The sequence below is a fragment of the Astatotilapia calliptera genome, chromosome 7, assembly GCF_900246225.1.
Source record: "Astatotilapia calliptera chromosome 7, fAstCal1.2, whole genome shotgun sequence".
Lineage (NCBI taxonomy): Eukaryota > Metazoa > Chordata > Actinopteri > Cichliformes > Cichlidae > Astatotilapia > Astatotilapia calliptera.
Window position 1 is genome coordinate 58,444,828 of NC_039308.1, and position 15,613 is coordinate 58,460,440.

The window sequence follows — 15,613 nt, forward strand, 5'->3', positions numbered from 1 at the left end:
ACAACAAAATAAATGCTGATTCAGATCTTTTCAAACAAGTTTGATGGTCTGAGCATCCCTCAAACACTTGGGGGTAAAAACAGCCCATTGTTCTGAATGGCAGCACATGGAGGATCAATGAATTTGAATTCCCGTCATTCCTATGAGTCATCCAGGCAATTTCCTGCTGAGAGGAATTCCTGGTTTTCATCTAGCATCTGGAAAAGTAATTTGACACTGTGCTGAGGCAGAGCTACTAGGACAGGTCAGTAGTTTTGCTTTCCCTAACCTTAAATGTATATGCTACCTGCAGTATTACTACACGTGTACATGTGTAAAAGGCGGGCGCTCACTTTCTCTGAAGACTGTGACTCATATTCTCCCATAAGTGATGCGATACAGAGGCATCATGAATTATTAATGAAGGCCTGCGGCGTCCCTCTGTCATAGCTCAGGAGGCAACTCTTGTCCCGACGACAGACACACAACTGCATCTATTTTTCATTTATTTTATTTTTTTTGGGGGGGGGGGGGGGGGGGGGGGTTAATACAGTCACAAAAGCTCAAATATGCATCTTTGCTATTTGGAAATAATAAATGCACAAACTGTGGACTAAATAAACAATTTCTTTGAGTCATCCTTTTTAGGAGAATTTGTTTGCAATTGAGAAAAACCATAACCACTCTGAGTAACAAGATTGATATAAAGATAACAGTGCGACAGACGCATTTGTTTCCAAACTTGCAATTAATTTTGTTTCCTGTATACAGAGAGTTCACATACTGGCAGACAAAACTCATAATTTAAAAGCTTTAATTCACAACAGATGTTAGAGAAACTTTTTTTTTACTTACCAAGCAGAAACCTGCTCGGTAACTGTTACCACTCGGCAGTTAGATAGTTCATATCATTCCTTCTAGTCTTTCATAATACGCTGTTCCCGTTGAAAAAGCAGGACAATGTCACACATTTGTTGTCTTTCCCAGAAATACGTCCTTTCCCCCCCCCCCCCCCCTTTTTTCCATCAATTTTCACATTCTTTTACGTATCTGTTTATTTGACCCCAAATTTGGCATTGATTTTAATCTCTTTATGAGACCTCATGAGCATAAGATGGTTTTACTGTAAGTTACCTTTAGAGAAAAGCACAATTACCATCATGCCCCTGTGTTTTTCCCTATGGATCAAACACACGATGGTTCTTGGACTCTCTGACCCTTTTTCTCTTTTCATTTTTGTTTCAGAGAAACGAAACATGCTCTGCACACCATCTCCCCTCCTTAACATCTGTTTCTAAAAATAACTCTTTTTAGGGGAAAGGGGCCTTTAAAACATTTTTCCAAGAAGAGCACTGACTTTGAGAAACATGGACATAACTGTGTTTGAGCGCGACATCTAAAGTGCTGAGAAAAGGAGATGCTGATAATTAAGTTGCCGCCCACATGAACTCGTATATTTCACATTAAACAGAAACTTTTGTGGAAATCTGGCACCAAAAATAATGTAACTGTAAATTGTAATTTCCATCCATCCATCCATCTTCATCCGCTTTATCCGGGGCCGGGTCGCGGGGGCAGCAGCCTAAGCAAAGAGGCCCAGACCTCCCTCTCCCCAGCCACCTCCTCCAGCTTATCCGGGGGAATACCAAGGCGTTCCCAGGCCAGCCGAGAGATATAATCTCTCCAGCGTGTCCTGGGTCTGCCCCGGGGCCTCCTCCCGGTGGGACATGCCTGGAACACCTCACCCAGGAGGCGCCCAGGGGGCATCCTTGTCAGATGCCCGAACCACCTCAGCTGGCTCCTTTCGATGTGGAGCAGCAGCGGCTCTACTCTGAGCCCCTCCCGGATGGCCAAACTTCCCACCCTATCTCTAAGGGAGAGGCCAGCCACCCTTCGGAGGAAGCTCATTTCTGCCGCTTGTATCCGCGATCTCGTTCTTTCGGTCACTACCCACAGCTCGTGGCCATAGGTGAGGGTAGGGACGTAGATCGACCGGTAAATTGAGAGCTTCGCTTTTACACTCAGCTCCCTCTTCACCACGACGGACCAGTGCAGCGTCTGCATTACTGCAGCCCCAATCCGTCTGTCGATCTTCGGCTCCCTTCTCCCATCACTCGCGAACAAGACCCCGAGATACTTGAACTCCTCCACTTGGGGCAGGAACTCATCGCCGACCCGGAGTGGGCACTCCACCCTTTTCCGGCTGAGAACCATGGCCTCAGATTTGGAGGTGCTGATCCTCATTCCCACTTCACACTCGGCTGCGAACCGTTCCAGTGCAAGCTGGAGGCCCTCATCCGATGAAGCCAACAGAACCACATCATCTGCAAAAATCAGAGATGAGATTCTGAGGCCACCAAAGCGAAAGCCCTCCGCCACTTGGCTGCGCCTAGAAATCCTGTCCATAAAAATTATGAACAGAACCGGAGACAAAGGGCAGCCTGGCGGAGCCCATCACCCACCGGGAACGAGTCCGACTTATTGCCGGCAATGCGAACCAAGCTCTTGCAACGGTTGTATAGGGATCGAATGGCCCGTAGCAATGGGCCAGACGCCCCATACTCCCGCAACACCTCCCACAGGACACCCCGAGGGACACGGTCGAATGCCTTCTCCAAGTCCACAAAACACATGTAGACTGGTTGGGCAAACTCCCATGCACCCTCAAGTATCCTGGAGAGGATAAAGAGCTGGTCCAGTGTTCCGCGACCAGGACGAAAACCGCATTGTTCCTCCTGTATCCGAGGTTCGACTAGCGGACGAACTCTCCTTTCCAGCACCCTGGCATAGACTTTCCCAGGGAGGCTGAGGAGTGTGATCCCCCTGTAGTTGGAACACACCCTCCGGTCCCCCTTCTTAAAGATGAGGACCACCACCCCGGTCTGCCAGTCCACAGGTACTGCCCCTGATCTCCACGCAACATTGCAGAGGCGTGTCAACCAGGACAGCCCTACAACGTCCAGAGCCTTCAGGAACTCGGGGCGGACCTCATCAACACCAGGGGCTCTGCCACCAAGGAGTTGTTTAACTGCCTCAGTGACCTCGCCCCCGGAAATTGGAGGGTCATTCCCCTCATCCCCAGACTCTGCTTCCTCCTCGGAAGACGTGTCAGTGGGATTAAGGAGGTCCTCGAAGTATTCCTTCCACCGCCTGACAATTTTCTCAGTCGACGTCAGTAGCGCTCCGCCAGCACTATACACAGTGCAGGTAGAGCACCGCTTTCCCCTCCTGAGACGCCTGACGGTTTGCCAGAATCTCTTCGAGGCAGTCCGAAAGTCTTTTTCCATGGCCTCTCCGAACTCCTCCCACACCCGAGTTTTTGCTTCAGCCACTGCCCGAGCCGCATTCCGCTTGGCCTGTCGATACCTGTCGGCTGCCTCCGGAGTCCCACAGGCTAACCAAGCCCGATAGGACTCCTTCTTCAGCCTGGTGGCTCCCTTCACCTCTGGTGTCCACCATTTGGTTCGGGGATTACCACCGCGGCAGGCACCAACCACCTTGCGGCCGCAGCTCAATGCAGCAGCTTCGGCAATGGAGGCGCTGAACATGGTCCATTCGGACTCAATGTCCCCAGACTCCCTCGGAATGCTGTTGAAGCTCTGCCGGAGGTGTGCGTTGAAGATCTGAATTGTAATTTGATGGATGAAAGTGTAATTGCTGAAAGCTGCTACAGACTGTCAGTCACACTAAATACATTCCAGCATAATTGCTACCTCGAATATTCTGCGATCGCCACACTGCTTTAGTGGCTTTAAAGATTATAATGTTCACATAAACATGAACCAAGGTGCATTGAACAGCTTATTCAAGTTGCAGTGTTTGGTTTTATTTATTATTTTGGATCTTACTGCTTAATCACACAGTGATCTGGTTACATTCTAAGTCATTTCTGAAGTTATCAAACAAGTTCACAAGGAAAATCCACTCTGTTGCCTCACTTTTCCATTTAAAACGTGTGATTTTATTATTTTCAGTTATATTCTTGCTTATTGGTAAATTCAAAAGTGGAATTTCTCATATGATGCAATGTCATAAAATTACACTGTGTCAGTGCAGGATATGACATATGCAGTGAGTCAAGCAGTAAAAAGTTTCTTTGCACCTTGGGCGCTGCGATACCTTAAAGTCTGCATATATGTAAGGATATACACATGTTCAACAAAAAAATGACGAATGTCTCCAAGAGGTAAGAAAGTAATAAAATTACTTCATTATCACTCAAAGCAACTCATAGACTTTTCTCTAAATGATGAATGTGTCATCATCAACTTCTCCCTGTCTGATGCAGTACCACCAGCAGATTTGGGGGCATGATAAGGAGAGGTAACTGAGGGGGCGGATGCAGGGGGAATGGGGGGTCGGAGAGAGAGGTGAGTAAGAGATGAGTCAACAGCTCTGCAATATAAGATGTCCTGATGGAGCCTGACAGTGGCATACTCGCAGACACCAAACCGAGGTAAGGTCAACTCTCTGCTCCTCTTTGCACGGCTCATTCACCTTAATCTCACAGGGGCGAATGTCTTTGTTTCTAAGTCTGTGTCAACTATCAGACTTGTGGTTTCTCCATTCATGAGTGCAGCTTTCTGATTATATTCAATTTAAAATGTGTAGTGAAGGATGTCAGCGACAAAAGTTTTTATAGAGAAATTCTTGCTTATTAGTTACATGTGTTTTAACTGAAGTTAAAGTTTGAAGTTGTGTAAAGGAAACTTGTACTTTCTTTTACTGTTCTCAGGGAATTTTGGTAACATTTTGGAAAACTGGAGAGACTAATTGTGGGAGCCAAAATCAGTGATCTTTGTACCTGTTATACAGACAGAAATTCACAGGTGTCTCTATCACAAATATTTGCACCAAAGTGGCTGAGTAAATTACTGGCAGGAAGCATGTGTACAAACATCTGTAATGTGATTAGATATAGATAGGAACTCATCCAGTTTTGTTTTTAGTGAGATGATATAGTGAAATTGAAAGAAAGAAAAGGATTCTTTATCTCTAATCGTTTAATTTTCCATTCATCTCCTAGGAACACCATCTTCTTTCTTTGTTCTTTACAACAGTGGAAATACACAACGCTATGGACTACGGTCTGGTGCTCCTGTTTTCTCTGTTTCAAGCTTTAAGCATGGGCACAGCAGCTCCTTTGCCAGTGGAAGTAGTGACAATGAAATCAAAAGTGAAGTGGATGGCTGAACAGCTGCTGGTTAGGCTGGACAAAGACATACAGGTAGCTATAGTTCTGTGTACAAAGACAGAATTTTTAGTGTTTGAAAGAGTCGATGTGTTATTAACCCTAATGCGTTCGCCTCCCAATTAAAGGTCCCAGTTAACTGGACTCTCAACCCACCTACTGATGATTTGGATGGAACTTCCTCCATAGTGACGGTCTTGAATGGTTACAACAGCCTGATCTCGGACACCTTTAACGGGGTCTCCCAGATCAAGTACGACATCTCTTCACTGACAGGCTACATTGATCCGTGGAGGCAGAGGCACTGCAGCCAACAGCGACCAAAGCCTGAAGTACCAGGGCCACTGCAAGAGCTACAGAGCCACAAAGAATTCATTCACACCGTGGGCATCGAGGCGCTCATGAGAGTAAAGGAGTTTCTAAATCGGCTGCTGAAGAACCTGGATCAGCTGGAGACTTGCTGAAGGATGTACATCAGGACCAGTATTTCCCTCTTCACCCACGACTGCAGACCTGCTGATGGTTCCAACACCATCATTAAGTTTGCAGATGACACCACGGTGATTGGCCTCATCAGTGACAACGATGAGGCCGCCTACAGGGAGGAGGTGGATCGTCTGGCTGAGTGGTGCGACAGAAACAACCTGCTGCTTAACACCGAGAAGACCAAGGAGCTCATCGTGGACTACAGGAGGAATGCTGACCCACATCCACCCATCCACATTAAGGGGACGGCTGTGGAGCGTGTGAGCAGCTTCAAGTTCCTGGGAGTCCATATCTCTGAGGATCTCACCTGGACGACCAACTGCTCCAAGCTGGTCAAGAAGGCTCACCAGTGCCTCTTCTTCTTGAGGACTCTGAGGAAGAACCACCTGTCCTCAGACATCCTGGTGAACTTCTATCGCTGCACCATCGAGAGCATCCTGACCAACTGTATAACAGTCTGGTACGGGAACTGCTCTGCCTCGGACCGGAAGGCGTTGCAGAGGGTCGTGAAAACTGCCCAGCGCATCGCCGGAGCACCACTTCCTGCCATAAAAGACATCTACAGGAAGCGGTGTCTGAAAAGGGCTGGGAAAATCATCAAAGACCCCAGTCACCCATCACATGGACTCTTCACCCTCCTGCCCTCTGGGAGGCGCCACAGGAGCCTCCGGACTAAGACCACCAGGTACCGGAACAGCTTCTTCCCCACAGCTGTCAGACTCCTGAACGCTGCCTCCTGACATCTGACCCACGTTAAACTCATGGACTGAACATACACACACCCACAATGGACAACTGTACCCTCAAACACAATAATAACATGGACTGAACCACCACTCACAACCACTAGCACTTTATATAGCCTCTGTAGAAACTATCTACACCCTCACTTATCTTAACTGCACTACTGTATAGCTCTGTGTAAATGATCATTCTGTACATTCGATAATCTTTAATCCTACAACTGTTTACAACTTGCATAGTTCCCATTTCTGTATAGCTGTATATCCCAGATTCTGTAAAGTTATTTATTTCATTTCATATTCTGTATAGTTTTTCATATTTATATCCTGTTCATATCCTGTACATAGCTTGTACTCACTACAGCCTGTACATACTTATAGTTATAGAATATTCACAACATACTTCATACCGTGTACATTATAACATACCATAATAGACCCATTTCTGTAATATACTCACATATCTATATTATTGCTAATATATATTGTAATATATCTATATCACTAAAGCACTTCTGGATGGATGCAAACTGCATTTCGTTGCCCTGTACCTGTGCATGTGCAATGACAATAAAGTTGAATTCTATTCTAATTCTATTCTATTCTATCGCCCTGATTGTTGGACAACATTTGTAAAGTCTCCATCAGCGATGCCTGACTTAACATTCTGAGTTGTCCACGTTGAAAACTTGATAATGTTTTGAACTGAAATTATTATTGAACAGGCACTTATTTATATACACTGTGTATTTATTTATATATGGTAATTAGAAGATATGTATTTTGTAAAATAATGGGTTTTTTTACCACAGCAACACAAATGTTTCAGGAGAAATTTTAAATGACACAAAAGTAAATCAGCTGTTTACAAGGTTTGTACTATGACACTGCTGTTGTGTCAACAAAGAGCTCTGAGTGAAGAATGTGTTTCCCATTAAGCCAGTCATCAAGCTGACTCAGCAGTGTAGCATTAAAACTGGAGGATATGTCATCCTTGGAAATTCCTGACAACCATCCTGAAACTTGCCAAGAAAGCCGCATGATGTTTGCATGAGAGCTGGAAGAATTGGGGAGGAGAAACTTTACTTCAGTGCAATATCACATCTTCCAAAAATGTCTATTTATATCCACGGATGACACGTTATTTTGCTGTGCAGCTGGCACTATTTTTGTTGCAATAAAATATCAATACATTTTTTAACAAACTGATTTTTGGTGTTGTGTGAAGTTCTCCCACTTTTGTCTAGTGGATTTAAGATGAAATCAGAATAATCAGGATGAAGTGAAAAAGGCACGTACAGCAGGTTAATGTATAATTTCATCGTGGGTGTTCATCTCTTGCTACACTTGTACAGTCAGGGGACATGAGTGGGAAGTGTTTTCCCAGAGCTATCGGCTTATGATTAACTGCTGATAAAAACTAACACGAGAAAAGCGAGCGTAAGGAAAACCATCGTAAGACACTAATAAATCTTTCAACAAGACAAATGTGAGTCGCAACAAAATACAACGCTTTATTTTCTCCTTAAAATCCAGGTACATGTACAAAAATGTATCCTTACATAGGTTTACTTCGCTGGTTAAAAGAGTAAACAAACAGACAGAATGAATGAGGTTCGGCATGTGGGCATCAAGCTGTACAGTTTACTTTCAGTTTGACACAAAACCAACTTCTAGGAAAATCTGTTGTACTCTCAAACCTCACACAGAATGCCAAATATAGAGTTCCTGTTTTTCGGAACTTAACCTGACATACACACACACACAGACACACACACATTCTCACATGTACACAAAAACGCACAGTTAACTATCGAACCATTTACTTCTTTTGATGCTGGCGCCACTGTTGCCCATCAGTTTCTTCTTGTACTGCTCCACCAGGCTCTCAAAGCGGTCTCCGTGCTTTTGCTTGAAATGCTTCTTATCCGTTTTAACCTTCTGAAAAGACACAAAACAACATGTCATGTGGTGTTACAGGACAATAAAACAAGCAGCTTATTATTTTATAAACAACAAAAAAAAAAACAGTTTAGGAGTACTGCTGACAGACCGCATGAGTAATGTAACTGCAGTGTACTAACTAACAGTTAGTAACACTTATATAGTGTGACTACTCCAAGTCAGGGATATCAAACATAACACGGGGCCGTAATCAGCCAAGCAAAGACTCCAATCTGCCCCACTAGACGTCTTTAGAAAATGTGAAGGAGGACATAAATTTTTGGATCTTTAACTGTATTATTATCCTACTGATTAAGACCTCCACCACAGCCATTCATATACACCAAAGAAAATTTGTTTGTTTTTTTCAATTATGTACAACAGAAATTTATTTTACACATACACTGTACAAATGAACAGAATCTTGCTGCTTTATAATCACAGAAAACTGGGTATTCAGCTGTCAGGACCTTTTCTGTAATTTTCCAAAATAATATTATATAAAAATAAATATAAAAATACTGCAATGCAAGCTGTTATCAGAGACTGTACTGACAAAAATGAATACATGAAACAGTAAGCTTCTATCAACATTAACCAACACAAAGACGAAGGTAGAGGAAAAGTTTGATTTCTTGCAAATACCGATCGTTAACACTTTGTCACTTACATCATTTTAAATTTTGATGTTTTAATCTTTCTTTTAACTGACAGTGATATTAGCTCCCTGACATTCATGTGTTTGCACAATTTGCAGTAATGTAGAGAGAGAGAGAGACAGAATATCAACCAAAAATCCACCAAAAAAAGACTATGAATCAAGTGAATCAAGTATTAGATCTCCAAGCAAAACATGAATAAGTACTTGGTAGAGAAATCCTTGTTCGTAATGAAAGCCATAAGACATTTCTTGTTGGTCTCTAAGTTTCTACACATTTTTGGAGGCATCTTAGCCCACACCTCTTTACAGAAACTCTCTAAACCCTTCAGATTTCCTGGCTGCCGCTTTTCAAATCGAAACTTAAAATTCCCTCCACACATTTTCTATTAGACTGACATCTGGCCACAGCACTCACTCCCAAGACTTCTCTGAATCATTTTATATCACTGAAAAACGTAAGACGGACCAGTACATGAGCAAGGGGATGTTGAGCAAGGGGATGTTGTGTGCACTGCAAGATTTCTAGACATTATGTGCGTTACCAGTTGCTTTGTACACATAGTTGAGATGAGGAGAATGTAATTGACTGACTCATTGTAATCTGGCTGAGTTAATGCGAGTTGCACACAATGACATGCAAATCAATTTATAACATTTATGTAGTGCATTTCAGGTTTATTGCAATTTTTGTGCAATATCTCTAAAATTAGAAACATCCTGTCTCAGAGTGAAATGAAAAACGTGGCAGGACTACTGTAATTCCTTATCAGAATGTCCTAAAAATGTCCCAGATATGCCTTCAGTCGATCAATGCTGCATTTGGACAGGAACAAGAAAAAGAGAGCATACAGTGGGGCAAAAAAGTATTTAGTCAGCCACCGATTGTGCAAGTTCCCCCACTTAAAATGATGACAGAGGTCAGTAATTTGCACCAGAGGTACACTTCAACTGTGAGAGACAGAATGTGAAAAAAAAATCCATGAATTCACATGGTAGGATTTGTAAAGAATTTATTCATAAATTAGGGTGGAAAATAAGTATTTGGTCACCTCAAACAAGGAAAATCTCTGGCTCTCACAGACCTGTAACGTCTTCTGTAAGAAGCTTTTCTGTCCCCCACTCGTTACCTGTATGAATGGCACCTGTTTGAACTCATCATCTGTATAAAAGACACCTGTCCACAGCCTCAAACAGTCAGACTCCAAACTCCACCATGGCCAAGACCAAAGAGCTTTCGAAGGACACCAGGAAAAGTATTGTAGACCTGCACCAGACTGGGAAGAGTGAATCTACAATAGGCAAGCAGCTTGGTGTGAAAAAATCAACTGTGGGAGCAATCATCAGAAAATGGAAGACATACAAGACCACTGATAATCTCCCTCGATCTGGGGCTCCACGCAAGATCTCATCCCGTGGGGTCAAAATGATCATGAGAACGGTGAGCAAAGATCCCAGAACCACACGGGGGGACCTGGTGAATGACCTGCAGAGAGCTGGGACCAAAGTAACAAAGGTCACCATCAGTAACACACTACAACGGCAGGGAATCAAATCCCCCAGTGCCAGACGTGTTCCGCTGCTGAAGCCAGTGCATGTCCAGGTAGGGCTGCTCGATTATGGCAAAAATGATAATCACGATTATTTTCACTAAAATTGAGATCTCGATTATTTGACGATATTTATTTAACCCTTTAAGACCTACTATAGAACCAAGTCCGCCAGAGCTTATATAATTTTTTTACATGTTGTAGTGCCATTTGTGGGAGCATGTCAAGTTGCTATACAACTGTTATAGCCCATATTTTAATAATATGTATGCATAGTCCATAGTAACTACATTAATTGCAAAAAAGTGCAATAAACTACAAAAAAATTGAAAATCGTTTTTGTTTTTTTTACATATATTTCTACTTGGAGAAATTTAAGAGGTTTATCCCTCAAAACTTTAAATACAAAAAAGTTGCAAAAAATAGTTTACAACAACAGGAAATTTATTTTGAGTGTCTTCATAGTTTTATTTTGGAGATACACCAATTTTTATATACTGCAGGAAAAACGAAAAAACAATCCTATGATGCAAATTTGCAAAGAAAACAGCAGGCGCATCAAAATAAACTATTTCCAGCAGTGCAAGCATCCCAGAAACTATTCAGAAAAGTCAAACATGACCAGTATAGGTTTTTAAGGCCTACAAGTAAAAAACTACATTTTCCGCGAAAATGACGTCACTTCCGGTTTCGGGCAGGAAATGGCGGACATGCGATCGTTCGCGCTGACGTCTGTTTCACTGTGGGAAGTCTTACGAACAGCTGATCGGATCGGCAAAGCGTGTTTCTGGAATATTATGTTTTTGTTCCTGCAAGCGCTTTTTATGCAATTTTTGCAAAGCTTTATGTGGAAGGAAACCGTGACCGAGGACAAGCTGATGGCATAAGATGTAAGTTTCATATGCAAAAAAAATTATTGCGCTAGCTTACATGGTTCAGGTTCTACAGGGATTTAAAAATAGTTATGCAAAACGGAGCATGCTGCTTTGACCGGCTTTAAAGGGTTAACAATGACTTTAAAAAATAATATAAAATAGTGTGCAACACCACTGAAGTTTTTTTTTTTTAAAACTCTCTTTTCAACCAGCGGCAGTCACTCTCCTCTCCAAATAACTTCTGCTTAGCTTTCCGAGCTTCCCTCGGGTCCTCTTAATCAGCGGTCTCCAACCTTTTTTGCGCCACGGACCGGTTTATGCCCGACAATATTTTCACGGACCGGCCTTTAAGGTGTCGCGGATAAATAAGGGAGGGGCTAATAATCGGCTCAGTCATTTTTAATGATCGTTGAAAGCCCAGATCGTAATCGTGATTAAAATTCGATTAATTGAGCAGCCCTATGTCCAGGCCCGTCTGAAGTTTGCCAGAGAGCACATGGATGATACAGCAGAGGATTGGGAGAATGTCATGTGGTCAGATGAAACCAAAGTAGAACTTTTTGGTATAAACTCAACTCGTCGTGTTTGGAGGAAGAAGAATACTGAGTTGCATCCCAAGAACACCATACCTACTGTGAAGCATGGGGGTGGAAACATCATGCTATGGGGCTGTTTTTCTGCCAAGGGGACAGGACGACTGATCCGTGTTAAGGACAGAATGAATGGGGCCATGTATTGTGAGATTTTGAGCCAAAACCTCCTTCCATCTGTGAGAACTTTGAAGATGAAACGAGGCTGGGTCTTCCAACATGACAATGATCCAAAACACACCGCCCGGGCAACAAAGGAGTGGCTCCGTAAGAAGCATTTGAAAGTCCTGGAGTGGCCTAGCCAGTCTCCAGACCTCAACCCCATAGAAAATCTGTGGCGGGAGTTGAAAGTCCGTGTTGCTCGGCGACAGCCCCAAAACATCACTGCTCTCGAGAAGATCTGCATGGAGGAATGGGCCAAAATACCAGCTACTGTGTGTGCAAACCTGGTAAAGACCTATAGTAAACGTTTGATCTCTGTTATTGCCAACAAAGGTTATGTTACAAAGTATTGAGTTGTATTTTTTGTTATTGACCAAATACTTATTTTCCACCCTGATTTACGAATAAATTCTTTACAAATCCTACCATGTGGATTCATGGATTTTTTTTTCACATTCTGTCTCTCACAGTTGAAGTGTACCTCTGGTGCAAATTACTGACCTCTGTCATCATTTTAGGTGGGGGAACTTGCACAATCGGTGGCTGACTAAATACTTTTTTGCCCCACTGTACTTCTCCCATACTGGCTTCTCTTCATTGGCTCTCTGTTAAATTCACTGAATCAATCACATTTAAAGTCCTTCTTCTCACATACAAGGTCTTGAATAATAAGGACCTTATAGTGCTGCACCATCTCAATAGGGCACTTTGCTTACTGGAGGTTCCAAGAGTATTTCAAAGTAAAATGGAAAGCAGCTCCCGGTTTGGATTCAGGAGACAGACGCGCTCTCTACTCTTAAATTAGGCTTAAAACTTTCCTTTTTGATAAAGCATATAGTTAGGGCAGAATCAGGTGACCCTGAATCCTCCCTTACAGTCCAACCAGCCAAGGCTGTTGGGGTGCTTCCCATAATGCACTGAGCATTGCAACTTCATACACCTCTTTCCACTCTCCATTAGCCCTTTTCCACTAGTACCTACTCCATTCTGTTCAACTCTGTTTTTATGGTAGCAGTACCTGGTGCCAGGTACTTTTTTGGTACCTGCTCGCTTGTGTTCAAAGCTGAGTCCATCTGAAAATCTGACCTCAACAGACCACATGCCACCGATTGGCCAGTCAATGGCATCACTTGATGATAGTGGTGCAACGGATCAAAAATCTCACGGTTCGGATCACGGTTTTACGTCACGGATCGGATCAATTTTCGGATCAGCAAAAAAAGAAAAAAGACAAAAATTTAACATTTGCTTATTTACTCACTGAAGTATTTTTTGCCTATTAAAAACATTCAACTCAAGACTCATTCCACGCAATTATTAAAAAAAAATTATGGTTCACTATATGGCAGTATAGGGCTTTGTATCTACCACTCAATTCAATTCAATTTTATTTATAAAGCGCCAAATCACAAAAACAATTGCCTCAAGGCGCTTTATATTGTAAGGTAGACCCTACAATAATACATACCGCTCATTATCTCGCACTCCGCTGTGATATAATGAGCTGTCACGTAGCTTTCCGTTGCCCTGGAGGTCCATCCATTTGTAGTAGTTAGGGCAACAGAAGATGCCTGGGACAGTTCAGCCATAACTTTGGCTTGGAACGATCTTGCCACTAAAGTGGACGCGCAACGGGATATCATAGCGTGGCTCAAGCACATTCATCACCCCTTGTTTTGCACAAAGGAATACGGCCTCCAGTCTGCAGCTAAACACCCCAATAGCTTTTGTAATAGCTTTAGCTTGGACCGCTAGCGCTGGCCATAACTATCTCTTGACAGACCCACCACGCGCACCATACACATACTCACGCACGCAGAACCTTGGAGTGGGATCGGTTCGAATTACGGATCAACTGTGATCCGTTGCACCACTACTTGATGACTAATTAGAGCGACTCCTTCACAAACATCAAAACTGTAATTTTTCAAACCCAGCAACAAGAGAAAGACCTACACAAAACCAACACCATTAGCCCGAGTCTGACAAAAGGGCATAGACGGAGCAGCAAGTATATCATCCCCTCGACAACATTCCTTTGTTGTGTTGTTTGTGTCGTATACACGTGACGTCATGTGGCTTTCGGACACATTGCTATAATGTCCCCACTGTCCTTAAACTGTAGAATTTCTTTTTTTTGTTTACAAATTTTCACTCGCATCAGCTCTACTAAATACACTGCAAGAAACACATTTTGAGTTAAGCGTCTTCTCTACCTTCAAATTTCTTCAGGTTTAAGAACTTTTTAAGTGTAAAAAGTGCAGTAAAATGGCCTAAATACCTACGGCTTTGGTGTTTTAAAATTAAGAATGACTACTTTAAGTATTCTGCCATCAATCCGTAGGTGCTATTTACTCTACAATGTTTTGTGACTATTACTCAAGATTACAAATAAACAAATGTAACACCAAATTTGCAAACCTGGTTTCTGGGCTGTGTGGGCTTCTCAATCTGTCGCTTCGGTCGCTCCTTCCTGGTTGATCCAGGCTTGGCTTTCTTAGGCGGGGGGGCTTTCTGCTGCTTTCTCTTGTCACGCGATCTGCAAAGGATGAAAGTTCCCATTGTGGAGTGACGGTCAGTATGTCCTTCTAGTTTTTAATTTGTGAAATTGGGCACATACACCTAAAATATTTGTGTTATAGCCTTTGTTTTCAGAAGTACAAAGTGACCGGTGAGGAAAAGACAGGCAACTACTTAAAGTAGTAAAAAACAACACCTGATCTTTGGTCCCTGATGGGAAGGCAAAGGCAGCACTTTCTTTCGTTTCTTCCCATTCTGCAAATCTACGTGTTCAACCTCAGGTGTGGTCTGGAAGCCTGAAAAGTGTTGGTCTTGTTTCTGGCCTTCAGGGACACCTGATAAATATAGAAAAATGCACAGATGGAGTATTTAAAGAAGAAAAAAATAAAAAGTAAACTTGACAGTATTAAATATAAGAAAGCACATTTATGTATCAGAGCAGCTGTTTTCAATCACGCACCAAAAGCTGTGATACTCGTGACACGCCCCTCTAATAAACCGTCATATCCAGTGATCAAATATACTAAATGATAACAAAAATAATCTTTTCTTACTTTTTTCCTCTGCCGTTTTCTTCAGTGAGGATTGTGCTTTATTCCCACCTTTCCCTGGTCCTTTTCCATCTCCGGCTGTTTGGGACTTGGGTTTCACTCCTCCTTTGTTAGCCTGATATTTTAAAAACTCCTGCAAAAATAAACACACGCTTACTTCCTATTAAAAAGCTCTCTTCTTGTTTTTAGAATTTCCAAAGATACTTTAAGCTGCAACTAACACGCAGATCAGTACAAACGTACCTTGCTTTTCTGTTGCCGCATTTCTTTTATTTTGAGTTTTCTTAAATCCTCCAGGGAGAACTCAACAATGGGTCTCTGCAAAATGACACAAAAAACACTTATGCCTGACTAATCTGAGACT

General features: G+C 42.7%; 2 protein-coding genes across 2 annotated transcripts in view; one reads left to right on the forward strand and one right to left on the reverse strand.

Annotated features, from left to right (window-relative positions):
• Nucleotides 1–3,612: 3,612 nt before the first annotated feature.
• lepa (leptin a) lies at nucleotides 3,613–5,690 on the forward strand. The gene is made up of 2 exons (XM_026177092.1): nucleotides 3,613–5,206; nucleotides 5,299–5,690. Exons 1-2 carry the CDS (start codon nucleotides 5,057–5,059, stop codon nucleotides 5,632–5,634), a joined length of 486 nt encoding a protein of 161 aa, XP_026032877.1. The 5' UTR covers nucleotides 3,613–5,056; the 3' UTR covers nucleotides 5,635–5,690.
• Nucleotides 5,691–7,887: 2,197 nt separating this feature from the next.
• The window catches only part of rbm28 (RNA binding motif protein 28), a 14,322-nt gene continuing 6,596 nt past the window's right edge, over nucleotides 7,888–15,613 (reverse strand). The window contains exons 16-20 of the mRNA XM_026176115.1: nucleotides 15,493–15,567; nucleotides 15,253–15,382; nucleotides 14,895–15,033; nucleotides 14,600–14,717; nucleotides 7,888–8,340 (exon numbers count right to left, since the gene is read on the reverse strand). Coding sequence (XP_026031900.1) covers nucleotides 8,206–8,340; nucleotides 14,600–14,717; nucleotides 14,895–15,033; nucleotides 15,253–15,382; nucleotides 15,493–15,567 — 597 coding nt within the window. The 3' untranslated portion in view covers nucleotides 7,888–8,205. The remainder of the gene's footprint in view (nucleotides 8,341–14,599; nucleotides 14,718–14,894; nucleotides 15,034–15,252; nucleotides 15,383–15,492; nucleotides 15,568–15,613) is intronic.